The sequence below is a fragment of the Nannobrachium achirus genome (genome assembly GCF_963921795.1).
Source record: "Nannobrachium achirus genome assembly, chromosome: 10".
NCBI lineage: Eukaryota > Metazoa > Chordata > Actinopteri > Myctophiformes > Myctophidae > Nannobrachium > Nannobrachium achirus.
The window spans coordinates 57,132,230-57,152,680 of record NC_137819.1 but is presented as its reverse complement, the minus strand read 5'-3'; the positions used below and the strand labels follow the sequence as shown (position 1 = coordinate 57,152,680).

Below are 20,451 nucleotides of genomic sequence, written 5' to 3'. Positions count from 1 at the left end.
GCCGTGGACATGATATAGCCTCGTCTGAAAAAGGGTTTGTCCCAGGCACCCCAGGGCAGAAGAGAAGATTTAAAACTTTTAAACATCTAAAAATTGTTCCCAACTGTGAGCTTCATGTAGATCCACTATTTTTTAAATCCACCATATACATAAAGTGGTTAAAATGATTGTGATGTCAGCAACTTTAACTGGATACCCCCTGGAACTGCCCCAAGGACCCCTGGGGTCCCCGGACCCCACTTTGAGAACCAATGTGTAAAACGATTACTTCATACAGTTTATATTTCAGTAATTTCACCCCTTATTACAGATTACATAAAACGACTGTATCCAATTTACAATTGAAGTATTTAGCAGACGCTCTTAATCCAGGGTAATTTAACTGATCTGAGTGAGCGGATGCATACTGTAGGGTTGGACGAGGATTTGGAGATATGGGGGTTCCATACCTTTGGTTGCTTTGTAGGCCATGAACAGTGTTTTGTACTTTGTGCGGGCAGTATCCAAGTCCTATCTATGATGTTATTGGTAGGTCATATATCATATTCATATGTGACTGCAACCTGTTTCTATTCGCGGATGACTCTGCTCTCCTTGTCTCGGACAGGGATATATTGCAGGTTGAAAAGGCCCTTAGCTCTGAACCTGGCTCAATGACAACAAACGTTCTAATACACCTGGGTAAAACCAAATCCATCCTCTTTGGATCAAATCATAATATCAGTAAAGTCGATAACTTCACAGTCAGTGGGTGACAATGTAATAACACGAAAAAACGAAATGAACTACATGGGTTGCATCTAAAGGCTAATCTCTCCTGTGAAAAAATTACTAAGGTAAAAAATATGTCTTTTATAGAGGATCGCCCCACTGGTCAATACTTAGCCCTATGTTCCCTCAATGTTAACCACTATGCCTAACCCTAACCCAAACCCTAACCTTAACCTCAGTGAGGGAACATAGGGTTGAGGGAACATAGGCATGACTCCTACACGGAAGACTCTATCTAGCGAGTGCACTCATTCAGCCTTTGACTATGGAGTCAACAAACAAATTATAGAGACCTGCTTAACCTTCCTTCTTGGGCTCACCTTGCCGCTAATCACTTTTCTAGCGTGGGGTGGCTCACAGTAGATGACAGAGTACAGCATCTTACAATGGGCTTGGTGTACAAGATACACTACACCACTAAGATACCCATGTTTGTACCTGTACAACATACTTCCAAAATGTCAGATGTCCACAATTACAACATCAGAGGCAGCTCCACAGATCATGTTCAACCCAGATTCGGCTCAAACTTGTTAAAATGTGGAATGCCCCATCGAAGGCATTAAAGGAGTGTAAGGGGTCTGAAAGGGTCTGAAAAACCACTTACAGGCGGCTGCTACTCGAAACTGGTAACAGAAAACTCCCCCTGACCTTTCTATTGTAAATACATTTTTTCTCGTGTTTTACGACTGTTCTTATATTTTCTGCATAGTACTGTGTTTTATTTGTCTGTCATTCAATGTTGTGTGTAAAAAAAAGGACCCCAATTTAAACAAGCCCAAGGATTTTTTTTTAAGTTTATCCTTTTAGTTGACCTTGTACCAGTGAACCGTACTGTCATTAAACTGGTACTGTACCTTTTGCGATGCAAACTTCTGAACAAAAGTCTTCAGTCAATCAGTCAGTATGGTTTTTAGAAAACCTTTTGGGGAAATTGTCACAAAATCTCTTTCAGGTTGTGTATTTGTGAAAAGTAGTGTGTCTTCTAAAATGTAATAATCAGATTATTACAACTGGTTATATGACTTGTTTGTAGGACTTGTAAACTGCCAAAAGACTAGAATAGAACCCAAGGAATTCCCCTTTGTGCTAGTGGATAAGATATTGGATTTCCATACAGGAGACCAGAGTGTGTGTGTATATATTTTTAGAAAAGTACCAAACAATGCTTTGTGTCTTCCTCATGAATGATAAAGTCTTGTAAGGAAATTGGAAGGGCAGAATGACTTGAAACACAAGTGGAGAAATCTCGTTAAATCCTTTAGAATTCAACATGTCAATGTTTTTATTTTACATGGTTATGAAATGGACCCCTAGAGAAAGGCAACTGTGTATTGTTGCTACTGTAGTAATGCTAGTAACTTGCTATCCAGGGTCTAATAACCGAGTGGCTTCCCTGTACAATCTGTAGCTATTGACAGCAAGTTACTAGGTGTGCAGTTTGCGAACAATGTCATGCTTTTCACCCAAATACAGAATTGGGGACATACTGTATGTGCATCCATATTTTGGCAAAGATTTGGGGGACATACATGACAAATGCTGTTCATTATGGCTAATCCCTTTTGTACTATGATGCAAACATTGCATTTAGTGTACAATCCTTGTCACTGGATGACAGATTTAGAGAAATGTTGTGCTCTGAAGTTCTGTTACGGCAGTGCACACCTCATCAACGGGCTGCATGGTCTCCTCAAACTCTGTGGTTGTCAGAATGTTCTTGTCAAGACCAGGGGGCTTCATAAGCCTCCGCAGTGTGCGGATAGAGGGCATAAAAAATATGTTCTTCATCATCCTGTAACACAGTGGGTTGGCATGTAGCAAGTCCAGAAAGAACACTTTGTCCTGATCAGTCCACCGGAAACCATGTGCTTTACGCTGCGCCACGTTCAACTGCGATCTGAAGAATTTATAGGCTGTGGTTGGTAGGAGTTTCTTCATCAGCTGCAGGACTGACTTCTTAGTGATTGCAACTGTGGTGCTCTTCTTCAGGCCCTTCAGCTCCCTCACCTTAGTCTTCAGCTTGCTCACCTGTGACTGTAGATTCCTGATCTTCCTCTTGAGGGCAATCTCTCTGGCAGCAGACTCAGGTTCTGGCTCTGACGTCTTTGGCTGTGATGCGTTTGACGTTGGCAGCGGTGACTGTGATGTTGTTTGCAGTGGCCGCGTCTGCAACATCATTGGCAGTGGCCGTAACAGAGGTGACTGTGATATCTTTAGCAGCGGTGAGATCCGTGGCGTAGGGTGCCCTGTTATGACTATGACGTTGTCAGGAACTGATTTTGTCTCTGAGAGAGTAGGTTTTTGATCATGGTCTGTGGTGTATGAGTCAACAGTACTGGACTGGTGAGCATCACAACTCTTTTTACCTGAAACACACATATTTGGTAAGTACTACTACTATGCACTGAATATACTTTATTCAGTGAACCACAAGGGTTCAGAATGCACTTTGAAACCTCAACAATTGAGTGATTTAAAGACGATTACCAATCTTTAAAAATCTATTCTATCCCTCACTAGAAAACAGTGCAGACATCTGAGAATTGGTTTAATGTTTTTAGCTTTCTTAATTTTGTTAGAATGATAGCAGCTGCATTCTGAGTGAACTGTAGTTATCTGATAGCGTTTAATAGATGTAATGTAAACATTCAAATTAATACATTATACAATGAGAACCTTACTGCTCTTTGGTGGTAACTCCTGACACTCCATTGATGGCTTCAGCCCTGACCCAGTGTCCAGTGGGGGTGGTGAGTCTGGACACATAGCTGGCAGAGATGCACAGACATATCACCATCAACAGAGCCGTGTACAACAAACATTCACTCCACGTTGAAAAACAAAGCAATGATGTGGCCAGAACTGACTGAAACGACTGATGTGAAAGTTCACTAAAATTATCATATTATAAAATTAAAAAACTGTCCGTCTGTCCATCATAACATTGTTTTTTCCTCAGTGGGTTGACTAACCAATAGTTTGCACATGAGCATCAAACATTGATATTTGAACAGAGTGAGTACTCAGATTTTTCTCTTTTCCCAAATTTAAGCTCACACATTGCCATGGTTTTGTACTGTATACCTGTACATCTGCATTTTTCCCTGAATGCTAGGGTTCAAGTGGTTATTATACTGTTTCTGTTGAAGTGAAAAGGGAAGCATTTCCTGACAGGCTTTGAGGGAAGCCTAACCTGCATGATGACGAGCTGATAAAAGTGTTACACTTCATATCTGCATTGCTCAAGAAGTTTTTTTTTAACTATTTTGACCCTAGGAGTGCACTGACCGCCTTCTTTTTGGAAATTTCACATAGGTTTTATGTAAAGGAAAACACATACTGTATCAAACAGAAGAAGCTTATAATTACAAAACGGTCACTTCAATTTACTAATGGCATATTAAGGGATTAATTTGTTATCTTTATTTTTACTATGGGCTCTGCAGTTACTGACTGTTGTGGTTCCAACTAGTACAATGATAGCCCCATATAGAACCTCACCCGTCGCTGCATACTGTTGTGCTCCGAGATGAGGTCCTAAAAAGATGGCGTAGCGATCGCTGGGACTGCCGCAACGAGTTGGAAAACACTCAAAACGACATTTTATCCAAAAAAGTAAAGGTAGTTCCGAGCTCACAGACTGTGGTTTACCTAACCTCGGTAAATAAAGCATCAACCACGGCATGGGGAAACTGTATCTGCTACAATGAGAAAGATGCAGTACTTGCAACTGCCGCCGGGGACTTTTCTGAATTTAATGAGACTAAATAAGCCATTTAAACCGTTTTCCCAACGCCGTGGTTGATGTTTTATTTACCGAGGTTAGGTAAACCACAGTCTGGGAGCTCGGAACTACCTTTACTTTTTGGATAAAATGTAGTTTTGAGTGTTTTCCAACTCGTTGTTGCGGCAGTCCCAGCGATCGCTACGCCATCTTTTTAGGACCTCATCTCGGAGCACAACAGCATGCAGCGACGGGTGAGGTTCTATATGGGGCTAGTACAATGAAAACCTTACTTGTCTTTGGGGGCAACTCCTGATGCAGAATTGGTTTCTTCCTCTGTGACTCACTGTCCAGTGGGAATGGTGGGTTTGGAGGATCCCCTCTACTTGGCACTGCATCCCAATTCAATCCAGCATGGCTTCAATAAAATAAACATCCCATATGTACACTCTTAAATACAAGTCAAATCACTGTGTATTAGAGTATATCCCAATGTGATGTGGGGATATAAATGTTCTGAAAACATAAGGATATCATTATGTGGTTCTCAAAATTGGACCAGTCTAAAGTAAATACCTACACATCAACTGCCCTCTTGTACTGGCTGGGGTGGAAGTGTGCACTACACACCCTATAGCATTCATTGAGACGTTCCAAGCTTATGTCCGCCAGATTGGAGTTATCAAGAATCTGCAGCCACTTGGAACACCTGTAGGCAATTATAATATTAGATTCGACAAGATTTCATTAAATTAATTGTTTTTTATTTGAGAGGCACAGAATATATATTAATGAACAGGACATTCAAATATTGAAAAATACATGTGTAAATATAGGATTAACAAGAGTGCTCTTCAAAAAGTTAACAAAAAATAAGATACCACAGAAAGTTAGGGTTAGGGTACCAGGTAAAAACAAAGTAGCCTACAAAACACGTACAATAAAAGTCCATTGCATAAATAAAATGTAAAACAACACCCATCGTCTCCTTTAAAACATAATACTCACTGTGGCATTTAAATAAAGAATTTAGATGAAATGACATGAGACAAACTAAACACAAAGTTAGCACACGAACCAGCATCCTTAAACTTCTTGAGTTTAAGTAATATTCTAGATCCTCCTGTTGATGGTACTGCTATGGGAACAGCTTGGGTCCACGTTTATTAGCCTACTGTCAGCTACTGACATTTAAACCCAAGAAAGCAAAGCACTATGTATGGCTTGCACTCATTCATTGAGGAGTAGTGTCAGAACCGTGGGATTCAAAAACACTTCAACAACAAGGAAATAAACATGGGAGGCTTCCCCAAGTAAGAAAAAGAAAAATACTATTCTGTTTTGCAAGTTCACACATACGTGCGAATGAACGTTTACCTCTCGGGGTCTTTGGGGAAACGGTGGAAGGCTAGCTCAGGGTGAGTAGCGACATAATGTTTACAGTTAATGGCGGAGCAGTGTACTCTGCTCTTCTTCTTTCGGGTTGTGTTTCCATGATGACCTTCATTCATGTTGCTTGTTGCTGTCTCCTTCTTCAACTCATTCATGTTCCCATTGCTTGTTGTTGTTGTCTCCATAGATATATCTATGGTTGTTTGCTCCTTCTTCACTAACTCCTCCAGTCTACTTTTTCTCCAGTCCTCCATTGTTGTTGACATGTCTCTTCTTTTAGTGGTGTTGCGGGTTGCAACCATTGGTACATACTGCCACCTACTGTACGGGCCACTCAGTGTTACATGCTATGCGGGGTTGAAGGTTGAAACACGTCGTTGTATTTTAAGTTTATTTGCCACAGGTACAACGTGTTTTCGGTGTTTTCGGTCGTGTGGTCACCATGACAACACAAGTACACAAACGTAGTATTTAATGTCGCGCTACCTGCTGCTGCACCTGTTTGTTTACAAGGTGACGTCAGAGCGTTTGCGCGTCTCTGCTGTACACAAACCGTTGCTAGGCAACAGCCAATGAGCAGCGGGCAGCCAGCAGGATAAATAGAAGAGAGCAGGCCGTTCACATCACTTTTCTTCTTTCTTGTCACAGAGAAAGCTGAACTGAACTGTAAGCAGCAGAGAGACGACTTATCCATTACTATGGCTGAAGTTACACTGTTGTGGTCAGGACCCCTGGTGGGGATGCAGGAGTGCGGACTGGGGAGGAGTGGAGGATCAAGCAGGAGGAGTTGGGGGCCATCGTGGACCCCTTCTTATTATAACTCTATGTCGTGGACGAGCACGAGGAGAGGATGGAGCAGAGCCCTCTACTGCTCTGGGATGGAGGAGCTGGAGTCTATTGTGGCAGAATTCTTTTCCCTCAGGAAGCTGAAGGAGGAGAAGACTCTGCCAGAGATTCAGCGAGAGTGGGACGCCATTCTGGATGAGGAGGAGGAGATAATGGAGGAGTGGGACTCCGCGGTGGCCAACTACTTTTCCCTCATGTGAGATCCAAGACCCTGCCTGCACCCTGCACACACACCCCCAACGGCCCTTTTAAGGGCCACCTTCCTCTCCTTTTGCTGTGACCTTGCCGTGGTGGAGAGGCTTAGTGATTCAGTGACTCTGGGACCTATGCTGGTGGAGGTTGATCCTGACAGGTTTAACCACACCGGATTGGTCACAGGAGAGAGTCCAAACTAACAACAGCAAAATGTCTCTGTAGTCAAGTGTGACCTGGAGCCAAGTTCCCCATACACCTGATGGCCCAGGTTTTTGTCCCCAAGTCTTGGGCTTTTCCAGCTTTTGAGTAGAGAGGTGGATAGGATAGCCCAGGCCGTCCTGGGCTTCCAGACCTGCCTCAAACATTTGCATTTGGCTGGTTTCTGATTCTTTGTAGATTTTTTTGAAAATAGCACATAAACAAGCTCACAACGCAGCTCGACACGTTGAGCTTGTAGTTGCACTATTTTCAAATAGCCAATGCAATGTGTAGGTTTATGGCCGTTAGTTATTTTGATTATTAACTTTTAGTGAGGACCCCCTGGTAATTTGACAGTGTTGTCAAATACCTGGATCAAGACTTGTAGAGGACTTGCAAATAATATGCATTATGACTGTAAACAAAACAATACTGATAATTATTATGAGAACTAAATTCTCCTAACTTCATCATCAAGTGATTTCTTTTACCCATTAACTATAATTAAGCAACTATAGGAATAATACTTAAATTGTCTATTTTTACAAATAGTTAAAGAGCAAACAATAATAAATGATATCTCAATCGCATTTTGTTCTCTGAGTTTGTCACTTTGATGAGATGCAGACTCTCTTGTCCCACACTCCAGTCCAGTAAGTGGCGGTAATGCACCGCCAATAAATCCCCAACCCCCCCAAATAATAAGTCTCAACCAACCAATCACGCAACGTTTTATTGCGAGGTCGCTGAGGCTACACAACAGACTACTACTGCGCATGTGTCGAATGATCCAATGTGGTCATAAATAAAGCGAAATAAACAGCTCGTGAACGTCTTCTCTTCCAGGTGATCCTTGTTATGTTACTTTTAGGGTTCAATGTTTCATCATCATTCATTGGTTGTATTTACGATAATTGCCCGATAACTATTATTTCTTCATTCATTTTACGTTATGGTGTGTTACTTTGTTAGCAGTTGTGGCTAGTGCCACACGGGCATGATGATGGGGCATCACTACTAACCAGGCATTATTCTGTAATCACTTTTAGAGACATTTGAGGCAGTAGGTTAGACCAGTGTTGCTATTTCAAGATCTCCTCTTAACTATGGCATACAAATGGAACCAAATGGACCCGTTATTGTTCATTTGGTTCCATTTGTACAGAGTTACATACTTGTTAGGGCCAGTTTAGAGACCCTTCCAAAGGAACCCAGAGGATGGAATCCACTTTGAGAACCACTGTACACTAACATGTTCGTGACCACTGAAAGGATGGTAATGGTGACGAAGCTCTGTTTCCATTTCAGGAATAGACTTGATTTGTTTGATGTCTAACATGGATGCTCAGAAGGCTGTGCAGCCTCCTAAGCAACAGCCCATGATCTACATATGTGGAGGTAAAGTAGTTATTGCTCTGAATCAGGGCCGGATGTAAGCTCTAGTAGTAGGTGGGGCGAGAGGAAATGCCAGGGGGGCAACCTTTTTAGGGGGTCATAACGCCAGAAATGCATAAAAACCTATGCATTTTGGCACACTTATACCAATGACACACCACACCATGCTGTGTACAGTACAAGTCACAGAAAGAAATAAAATACACAAAAAAGTAAAAAAAAAAAGAAAACAATCACACCCGTGTGAACTGAGCGGTGGTTTACCCACCTCATAGATCATGTGTACCGATTTTTGTGACATTTGAAGACAATATGTAGGAAAAGGAGCAAAAAGTGTGTTTTGGAGAAAATTCAAGATGGCGGAAAATCTATCCTGGCGCAAATGGGCGTGGCCTATATGGGGAGATGCGTCTTGACCCAAGGAATCCAGGGAAAAAAGAATTTTAATTTTCCGATCTACGGTTCAAGAGTTACGGGGCAAAACGTAAAGTGGGCCGTTATAGCGCCACCATGAGGCCGAGTGATGTAATTATTTTTCGATTCATTCTTAAAATCATTATGAATCTCCTCTCCGAGGTTTGAAACTGTAGCTCCAATGGTTTACGAGAGAAAAATACTTGAAAGTGATTTCTTGCATTGTCCCATTATAAGTCAATGGGGAAAATTAAGCGTCGTTTTTTGCCGATTACGTCGGCATGGTAAGGCGGATCGGAACGAAAGGTAATAGCACACCATTCCCGGCCGAGCCGCACATTTTGATGTATATATTGCGCGAGTGGCGTAAATGGTGCGGCACTAGTTACGCGCCGAAGTTTAGGCTACATACAGACACGGACGGAGACAGACAGACACACACACACAGCCACGTATAGGAGCGTTGTGACCACCGCTCAAAAAAAACACAAAAAAAACAACAAAAGGTTAAAGAAATGATAAATAATGTGATGACAAAAGACAGACATGTTACTGGTGTGATAGCTATATAAACTGATGTGATTGACAAAGATGAATGCAAATGATACTATAAACTGATAGATATAGATTGATACACTGATATGAGACTAGATGGATGATAGATATGATACTGGATAGATTGAGACACTGAGATGACACTAGATGGATGATAGATATGATACTGGATGGATAGATTGATACACTGATATGACACTAGATAGATAGACAGACAGACAGACAGACATGACACTAGACAGACAATGACATTATATTTCCTCCAAATTTGCGACAAGGAAAACAAAAGCACGCATCTAGCTTCACTGAATATTCCAGCCATGGTCTTCCTCCACGGTACCAGCCCGGGCTGAATGCGCGTGCTGTCTTGCCAAAATGACGTTTTGGAAACACAAGATTAGCGGGCTGTGATGGTGCTGTTGTGCTTAAGCCAGTGCTGTTAGCAGCGGCCACTGCTGCGTCGTGTACGGCGAAGCTTTCAGCTTGTGTTGCCGTGCTTGTGGAACTCAATTGGGGGTTAGGGTTTGGGTCGGGTCGAGGAGCAGCAGCTCTACCTCCTGCTCCCTGTGTGCTGTTGTCGGCGGCCGCTGCTGCGTTGCGAACGGCGACGCTTTCAGCTTGTTGCCGTGCTTGTGGAACTCAATTGGGGGTTAGGGTTTGGGTCGGGTCGAGGTCGGAGCAGCTGTACCCCGAGTCGACGACGGCTCGGAGCCTGCCTCTGGACTGACTGGAGCCGTAGCAGCAGTGCTACTCGCGTCGCGAGGTTTAGAAACCAGAAATCGACGCATATTGACCGAAAGAGCCAGAGAAAGAGAACAGAAGTTAAAGTGAAACAAGCTGCAAGCACAACTAAAAAATAAACTGTTCCTCCTCTCGATTAGTTCCTTAATGCGCTGGACAAAACTGAAGTTAGTTGGCAACCAGAAGTGGTGCGTGTACTTGTCTGTCGAGACGAGACTGACTGCTGTTCCCTCCTACGCATTCAACGCATATCGGGGGCGGAGCTGCTGGCCTGGCTGGAACATTATTATTTGTTTTACTTCTTTTGAGGTGCAGAGAGGGAGAGAGATGGCATTGGCGATCGGAGTTTTTAAAATGTATATATAATGAAATGGTGTTGGTTTTGGTGGTGCGACAGCTGTAGCATAATATAAAAAAAAAAAAACGAAATATATATATTTTTATTTTTTCATGCCATCTTGTTTGGTGGGGCAGACAGGGCATTTAGGGGGGCAATGCCCCCCCTTGCCTATGGGGAGATCCGGCCCTGCTCTGAATAGCTGTGATTCTCAACGTCCTTAAAGGAGTAGTTCACCCCCAAAATGACTTTTCTTTCTATTGATTACGGGTACTACTCACACCATGGAGACTTGAGTTCAATGATATTTTTTTGTACTTGTCACATTCTTAAGACAAAAATGTGACTATAGTAAATTAATTTACCCCCATTGATTCCGGAGGGTGACCCAAATGCATTTGGATCCCCTTCCGGGATCAATGGGGGTCAAATTATTTTTAAGAATTAAAATTATTTTTTTTGTCTTAGGAATATTATTGAACTCTCCATGGTGTGAGTAATCAATAGGAAAATGTCATTTTGGGGGTGAACTACTCCTTTAATGATATGCATTATTGTCAGCACGGACCCCCATTTGATACGATTCTTATTTGTGGGACGTCAATTAACTATCAATCATTTAGCTGGGGACCCCCCTGAAACCCACCCAAGGTCCCCTGGGGGTTCTCGGATGCCACATTTTGAACCACTGGTGTAGTGTGTTAGTTTCGGTTGTAGTTATAGTTTTCTGAATTTATGGGTGTCATTGCAAGGCAATGATGGCACTCAGGCAGCTTAATTCACATTTCTTTCTCCAAGATCAAGGTTCAGTTGCTACTATGATTGTATATGTTGTTAATTATAATTTCATTTTCTATACCATCTCCCTACAGAATGCCACACTGAAAATGAAATCAAGGCCCGTGATCCCATCCGATGCCGAGAATGTGGGTACAGAATTATGTACAAGAAGAGAACAAAGCGATGTATCCTTTGTGTGTGCGTGTGTGTACTGTATGTGTTAAGAAGGAATACGAGAGTGTTGACTTATCAGCTATGTAGTGAACTTATTATCGTGTATATAGTCATGGATATATCATAAAGACATACTATGATGTAATGAAACATCTAGGTCACATTTTCATTTTCATCAATAAACATCACATTTTCTGGCCTTAAGCAGATGAATCTTTAAGCTCAAGTTCAAGAGAATAATTGATTAAAGACCAACGTTTCGGTCATAAAACCTTCCCCGGGCCTCAATCCATGACTTAAAGTGGTGTTGAACTTTGGTAGTATCTTGGGTTGTGTGTCGCTACCTGGTCATGATACAAATCATTGCGTCCGTAGGTCGCAGTTTATTATCTGACCGTCACCGCTTCTGTAACGCCTGACACTGATTCCCCTGACTCATCATCACTGTGACAGGGATCTCCATGTATGGGCATAAAAACAGGTGATATCACAGTGATGTCAGATACTCAAGAGCAGGGATCTCCATATATGGGCATAAAAGGGATTCATGGCCAAGACAGATGGCGCAAGGTCGCTTTTCGGCCTTAGCCGTCTTTCTGGTAATATTGTCCACCATCTCTAGGGTGGGAATATTATTATATTATTATGTTGATTGATGACATGACTTTAGAGATACTGTGTACCGCTTTGCGTGATTTTAGGGCAAAATCTGTAGGAGCAGTGTCCAAAAATGTGTTTTGCAAAAATCATCCTCATGGTGGTGCTAGAAGAGGGCCATGTGAGAAATCAGGGCTGGAGGTTGTGGTTTGCCAGCCAAGGAGTGTGTGTGCAAAGTTTGGCATGGATAGGGGCAACGGTGCCAGAGATAAGAGTAGGGCCAAAAGTGAGATTAAATGGAATCTCATTGTATTGCGCAGCAACAGATAAAGATAATCGCAAACATTTGGTCTTATATCATGATCAAATGTTGTATCATGACCTATATGTTCAAACAATAGAGTATATTATAAAAGTATAAGTATTTTTATATAATTAGTTTTCTTAGTATACTGTGATGCTAATCAATCCTTTGTGTTTGATCCTTAACTCTTTCATTCCAGTGGTGGTTTTTGATGCGCGGTGAAGAGGAAAGGAGTGCTGTTGATTGTGTTAATTTTTGTTATGTGCTATTTTTGTAGTTTCTGATAATGTAAATAAACATCAAGACAACAAAGAATACTTTGCTACCAACCTTTGGTTTTTGGACAAGAATTGACTGACAAAAGCAGTGTGACTGTGACTCTTACCATTTTGGTTCATATAAATGTAATGGGTGACAATACATTTATCATAAACAAGATTTTCTCTGAAGTTCATTTTTCATTTTTTTCATTTAAACCTTCATGAATATAATCAATTCACCCTGCATACCACCTAGAATTACAACACAAATGTACAATTAACTAAACTTGAAGTCATTACTTCTGTCTGTCCTCCTGTAAGCCAATCAGGGAGAACATAATTGGTAATTTTAGACGTTGGGCTTTAGGATAAGGTGTTTGTTTATACAGTACTACTGTAAATGTGTATATTTACCTTTTGTTGGTTCTAACTCCTTTTAGTGAGCAGATTATTGGATGTTAAACTGGCTTTGGATTATAGAATGTATGCATTTTCAACATTGTATAGTAGAATGCTATATCCTACTTGCTGCAAACAAGAAGCATCATTTGAACCATCCAAGAATAAACTTTATTTGGTAAAAACAACTGTTAATTAATTCACCTTGTTTATATTTCTCAAATGTTCTATTTTGAGTAACATAATTAAATCATATGTTTTATATTATATATATTAATCACAGAATGGTGTCGCTTTGCTACAACACGTGTTCCTGTTGTGTAGATTCATCATTCCAGTTGTCAGAGACTAGTACTTGGAGACAAGTTTAGGGTCACTCTCTGACTTCTATATCAACCTTGTGGATTGTCAGTGGGCATTTTATCAGAGTACTGTGATGTTAGTGCTGCTGACACTGTCTTGTTTATATCAGTACCCAGGATATTAGATCACACAGAGTACCTGTCAAGAGAGTCCAGTCTATGCGGTTATGCAAAGGAGCAAGCAGTGTTAATGTTTGGCATAATATAGCCTAATGGTTGTGAAGGGATTCAAGGGATGTTGGGAATTATTTTAAATTGTTATAATTATCTACTTTTACAAATGACTTAATGTTTTGCAAATCTCACACATTGACTACTCAGTATCGATATGCTGGTATAATTAGGCATCCTTGGCCACTATCGGTAAACAATACATAGAATGAACCCCTTGGTTGATTCTAGTAACATTATGTTTAACATTATTCTCAGAGAGCATGGGGTCCGGAGGCCACCACCAGGGACCCCAGCTAAATTACTGATGGGAATCCTGCATCAATCAGGCCCAGTCCCATGTCTACTCGAGCTCGTTCTGAATCCATTTCAGATACTCGTGAACGTTGTCACGTCCGTTGTAGCGAGCCACGTTCAACAAGGGAACCCGTGGGGCAACGGCCCTCCTTCCTACACTGACTGGTATTACAAATAACCCTGCAAGTGGAACAGCACCATGTCGGGTCGAGCAGCGCTGCGCTAACCTCCTCTCCATAACGGTTCCTCAGGCATGGCCCACAGAGCTGGCCTTTAAAAATATTTTCTTCAGGGGGTCCCTGGAACAAAATGTTTTGTGATGGGGGTCCGTAGCCAAATACATATCATTCTGGGGGTCCTTCACATGACAAAGTTTGAGAAACACTGATGGCAACATAAGTTTTTTTCAGAAAATTGTTATGATTTAGAAGACATTTGTAGAATGTGCCTATCAGGCCGTGGACCCCCATCTCAAAATACTTTGTTCCACGGATGGACCCCTATTGCAAACCTTTATGTTCCAGGGACCCCCAGAAACACAGATTTGATTTTAGTCTAATCTGGATCTAGCTTAAGGCCACAGACCCGTTGGAAAACGAGTTTGGGGCGACTTTGAAAGAGGGCAAGTTTTCTGGTATTCGTGACAATAACCGCCCATCTTCATGTCCCAGATCTTGTCTGAGCTGCGGTAGGTGATGTTGTCCAGGTCCTCTTTGGAGATCTCCTCCACTGATTGCAGTGCGCTCTGGGGCCACCTCCTTGAGGAGTATATGTAAAAGTATCAATACTCTAATGTAGAAATAGGCTACTCTGTAAAAGTAAAAGTCAGGAATTTAGGCCTACAAAAGTTGAAAATAGCAGATCTATAAGCTCACAATACTGCATTGCGGCGAGTTGTGAGCTTGTAGATCGGCTATTTTTAAATAGTCAAGGGCTGAAGTGATTAATGTATATTTTGTAATAATTCAAATCTACAAAGTAAGCTAACTAGTAACTAAAGTTTTCAAATAATTGTTGTGGAGTAATTACAATAATTGTCTCTGAGATGGAGTAGAAGTAAAAGTATCTCTTGTACTTTAATAAGTAGGAGTACTTAAATATAAACATAGTTCCACCACTGATCTATCTATAGTCATTATACCATGCTGGCTTGTAATGGACATTTCTTCCAACTTTATCTTTGCCAGGGACATATAAAATATAACTATATTATATTATATTTATTACCAGTAAGTAAGTAGCCTATGTTTTATTACCAGGGCTTTTGCCAGTTCATTCAAAGGTTTACTTCATGTAATGAAGGAATGGAGGTATTCATTTTAATATCAATAATCCTACACTATGCAAAGATCAAAACTATTGTTAATAGTGAATTTATTTTACTAGTAGTTAGAAAGTGTACATCACCAGATCTGGGTTGTATCTCACTTTCTTAAACAAAAAATCGAAATAAAAGCTAATCTGAGCACCCTTCTGTTAATTTGTGCCGTGTATTGTAATGTACACAATATTTAAGTGTATACAATGAAGGTTATTAAATATGCTGCACAAATGTAATAGCTATCTGACTTCTTTTGAACAGTTTCTAAATAAGAAAGTTTTTGGCTAATGATAAAATCAATAGTTAGCACCAGCTACGATATGGCCAATACTTAGTTGTCAGGTGAAATCTTTGTTGGTTTGTTTCATTTCAAATGAAGGGTAATTTAACACTGAGCAAAGTAATAAAAAAAGAGAATTCTCATTTACTGTAATTTATATTTACATATTTAGTAGCGTCCAGTGATTAGCTGAAAGCACTAAATACGTTGTGGGTTGGGTGGGAGGCTCCTACCAGAGCTCTCATAGTGGAAGTGAATCAGGGAAGCCTACCAAAGTCAGCCACTACACTACCAAGATTTTTGCAACATCTAAGCAAAATTAAAATTGCATTTTTATTATATAAGGTTGCAACAAAGTCTTATGCACACCTGCACAGCTCAGAGACGAGTGCGTAGGCAGGGATCAGATGTATAGAATAAAATAAAATACCTGCCCATCATTTGCACTTGCACTATAGGGACAACTTTAAAACGTATAAAGTTGTCCATATTATGCAAGAGTAGACGGTGCGCTGGTCATTTTATTATACAAAGTGGGTTCAGATAGTTTTTAGTTGGCCCAACACAATTCATTCTATATTTAATGTAAGCCTATACAGTAATGCTCAGAATGTATCTGTTTGTACAAACTTGTACAACACTGAGGATTGTACTGTGTAGTACTGACTCTGAGCCATGTGATTTGGAGTGACTATGTCATTCCAGTTTTTCATCAGATCGCTGGGAGTCCTCTTCGACAATGCCGACACTGTCCTGTCCAGCATTTGTCATGTTCCACTCAACTAATTTGTTGTTGGGTTCCCCCACTCAGTTGACTTCTACTAGAGCTTGTATGGCATCTTGGGCAAACCCAACCTTGAGTGCCTAATGTTGCCCATACCTTAAAAGTACCTTGAAGTTTTACTCAGGATGCTGGTGTTCAAACTGAAGTCAAGTCACTGAGGACATCTCTGTCTTCCTTGCAATTAACCACGGGTCTGCCCTCATATCCAGGAATTCCCTCCTATACTGGCACTATGCCAGGAGTCGCCATGGGGCGCTTCTCCCCACCTGACAGAGGAGTTTACTCTCTCTCTCTCTCTCTCTCTCTCTCTCTCTCTCTCTCCCTCTCCCTCTCTCTCTCTCTCCCTCTCTCTCTCTCTCTCTCTCTCTCTCTCTCTCTCTCTCTCTCTCTCAATCTGTGTTCTCCAGCCACTCACACATTCATGTCCAGCTCGGCTTCATTCACTATAGCATATCCTGTCTTGTTTGCACATTACTGTATTGTTCACATATGTCCTGTTATACCTTGTGTCTATTTATGCTCACTGTTTTCTGTGTTTCTTGCCTGTTGGTAGAATATATGACACCTTGGGTCCCGTTTGCAGCTGAATTCCTTCATGATCTCCGAGCCTTCTTAGCCTTCCTTAGTTTTTTCTGAATGATAACTTCTGTTGGGAAAGGATCAGTTTCAAAGACCTTAGCTCCAATCCTTATGTATACAGGAATTTCTGGGAAGTCCTTCCCTGGCACTCTCAAGCCAAACGTGCTCCCACCGTCATGAAGGGACAGACAGTCGGAATGCTGGTTGCTCTTCTTCAGCTCTGTCCGGCGAGAGCTTTCCTCTGACACATTAGTTGTGAAGTATTCAGGCTCCCGCCAGAAAGGTTTAAATTCAGTCCACAGAGGACCGTAGCTTGCTGCATATCTTAGAGACTTTTCTTCCTCTGGAGAAAGAGAGGTGGGTGGGCCATGGTATTTGAAGCACAACAGGGATAAACCATTTATTGGTTCAACATAAAGAGCTGAGTGCACTGCAACTTCCAGTGGCTTGTACGATTTGTTGGCCTTACCCTCACACTTATCTCCTTGAATGATAGATTTCTTTGGATGAGCATTTGCACCCGATTTCCTGCATCGTCTCTGAGCATTTCTCGTCCTAGTCTTCCTTCGTTTCTTCTCCGACCTGCCAGGATGACTGATGGACACAGGGACCGGACCATTCATTGGTTCTGCATAAGGACACATAAAGGTCAGAACTTCCTCCACAGCATACTCGCCTTCATCACAGCAGCAACATGTATTCACTGGCCAGGAAGGACCCTCACATGTATCTTCTTGAACGATTACTTCCTTTGGATAAGGACTAATTTCATGCTCACAATTAACTCCCTGAATGAAGTCCTTTGGGAAATTACTTATTTCATGATTCCCTTCAAAACGCTTGGCTTCAAGCGCTTGGAAATGGGGAGCTGCATGTGGGAGTTGGAAGTGAAAGTCAGTTGCTTGACCAGAGACCTTTGATGGCTCCACGCAGCATGTGTAGTAAGGCTGTTGCTGGTGTGTTGTTGTATTATCTTGATATAGAGCTGAAAATGGGTTAGGGCAGTGAAAGTCTAACATTTGGCCATATGCATGAGCAGTAAAAGCTCTCTATTATATAATTGGATTAGACCATACTGATTATGGGCTGTATCAGTGAAATAATTGCATATAGCCAGTGCTCTGACATCACAGTGTCATTGTCAATTCTGATTGGTCACTCAAGGTGTTCTTTCGCTGCTCAAAAGACCTCTGTGCCATTTTGGGTATATATAAAGTGGGTGGAGGTGGGTGAAAGTGGGTGGAGGTGGGGGAAGGTGGGTGAAAGTGGGTGGAGGTGCAGTACAAAGGCCTTTAGCCAATGAGGGAGCAGCGTTCTCGGTGACGTCACCACCAACAAGTGCGACCTGATATAAAAAGGCACAGCCAACTTGCTCCACAGATATAAATAAAAAATCACACCCAATGTGAAGTGAGCGGTGGTCGTGCTTGCATAACGTCTTCAGACTAGGATATAGGTCTAGGATGTAATTGGTGATGTAATACAGGCTACACACACACACATTGCTATGGCAAAACGCTGAGGAAAAGGTGTCTACAGACACGCACAGCCACTCTATGGAGCGGTTTACCACCGCTCAAAAGGAAGATGCCTCATTCGCCTCTGCAGTTCATAGAAGCGACGTGCAACAATAAAGTCCGGACTTCCTGGAAAAACTGAGGGACTGCTGCCAGTCAAGTGACTACTGACCAATCACAGCGCCTCTTTTCCAGGACTTATCAATTCAATTCAACAGAGCCAGTTCCGATGTTGCGTGGCTCAGCTGTTCTTACAGGCTGCGTACGTAAAGACCCGCCCCCACCTGCCTCTGATTGGCCTAGCAACTTCCACATGTGTGACGCACGTGGAAGCGATGCACACGGATTCCCTCTGTCCCCCGATGCATATGCACCAGAGCCGAAGGAGGCGTCTACCTTTCTATGTCTATATGACTTGCCCACCCACATACATACAGACAACACCCAACAGCACCGATCACAGTACTTCAGTACTTGCGCGCTCTGCTGGTCGCAATTCGGAAAGTGACTTTGAGTGCACAAGGAGCAAGATGGCACCTCAACAGAAAGCAGTCTAGTTTGTACTGTTCTTATTGAACTTTTAATCTATGGTTTAATGACCTCTTCCATTAAGGAAAGGATTCCAAATAAGCGTGCAGACTTCTTCTTTTCCACAGTAAATAGTTTTCTTTGATATGTATTGTTTAATTTTTTTTAACAATGTGCTAATAAACTAAACTAACCTAATCACCATATAGGTGACGCACAGTTATAAATAAGGAGAAACTAACTAAGTCAAACATTTGAGGCAGTCACACCAACACAACATCTATCTCCATGCTTTTTAGGCCTCCGTGAGGAAAACTAATGGATTGTCTACTGTTGATGAACATGTGACAATAAATGTACATCTAACCTAGCTGATACCAATGTCCTTTGTTCTATGCCTGACTATAGACTTTTCTCAAATTATTAATATTTGTCCTTGCTTGCTCAAGAGGAATAGGTCAGCCATGGAGTTTGTTAGTTTGTTAATTGTGGGCTGCTTTTAGGAAGGCAAATCGCTAACTGAACAAATTGGCCTAATATAACCACTTCCATTGATTCTACTGACATGTTACACGTTTACAACCTACCGGGCTATTTATAGTCCCATATGTGACCTCTGTTGATGGGGAGGTCACAGATGGGGCATGGGGTTAGGCTATAATAATAGAAATGTATGTCTGTTATGTCGGATGATTCCTTATTCTGATCCAGATCTAGATCATGATACATTTATGTATCATATTGTATCAGAATAATCAACCAAGAGACAGGCCTACATTATAACATGTATCTTGATATGACCTCACAGATGGAGCTTTAAATATAGCCTGGCTGTGTAAGGTGTCAGAATCAATGGAAGTGGTTAGGACTAGGCCAATTTGAATAGTATTAAGCATGCATTGTAAGCATCGCATATATGAAACAAAAACATCACTATAAAATGAATCTTAGGTTCTGCAGAGTCTCTCTCTAATCCAATGCTTGCTTACTAATGTATACACCATCCTATGACAGTGTCGCACACCGAAGATAGCAGATCTACAACCTCTCAGTGCTTTGGGTACCATGAAAAGCGCTTTAAGACAAGTGTCACGTATTATATTATAATTATCATATGATGACAAAGTATAATCGGGCTTATAAGGGTTTCCCATGACATGATTCAGGACTGCCCTCCTGCCTGCAACACCGCAATGCTACAACCCTTCCCCCCTTCTGTGACGTCCACTCGCCCACTCCAGAGTTGTGGCCCACTCATAGGCTTTTTTCAGTCTGGCTGATCTATTGACTGCTCGGTGTGCTGATCCGGTTTGGAGCCCGCCTACTGTATCCGGTACGTTCGCCGCACACAACACACGCACTCGCACAGACCGCATCCGCATCCGCCCCAAGACCGGATCTGTACACCGGCAAAGGAAAAATGTATCCCTAATGTCTGACAGACACATCATCCAGGGGGCGTGGCTAACAGAAATCCCCAGCAGCAAGCAGGCAGTCGCAGTCCACTCGTGTGTCGTGTTGTTCACT

The 20,451-nt window shown here is 41.8% G+C and overlaps 1 protein-coding gene and 1 long non-coding RNA gene across 2 annotated transcripts; one reads left to right on the top strand and one right to left on the bottom strand.

Moving 5' to 3' along the window:
• Window positions 1–3,007: 3,007 nt before the first annotated feature.
• On the bottom strand, window positions 3,008–4,898 carry LOC308292440. The gene is made up of 3 exons (XR_013962400.1): window positions 4,792–4,898; window positions 3,456–3,542; window positions 3,008–3,140 (listed from the first exon to the last, which is right to left on the bottom strand). It is a non-coding gene; the product is annotated as an uncharacterized lncRNA (long non-coding RNA).
• A 2,976-nt stretch (window positions 4,899–7,874) lies between these two features.
• Window positions 7,875–13,219, top strand: polr2k (RNA polymerase II, I and III subunit K). Its single transcript, XM_080735742.1, has 4 exons — window positions 7,875–7,975; window positions 8,438–8,527; window positions 11,444–11,536; window positions 12,626–13,219. Exons 2-4 carry the CDS (start codon window positions 8,458–8,460, stop codon window positions 12,646–12,648), a joined length of 186 nt encoding a protein of 61 aa, XP_080591868.1. The 5' UTR covers window positions 7,875–7,975; window positions 8,438–8,457; the 3' UTR covers window positions 12,649–13,219.
• Window positions 13,220–20,451: the final 7,232 nt, after the last annotated feature.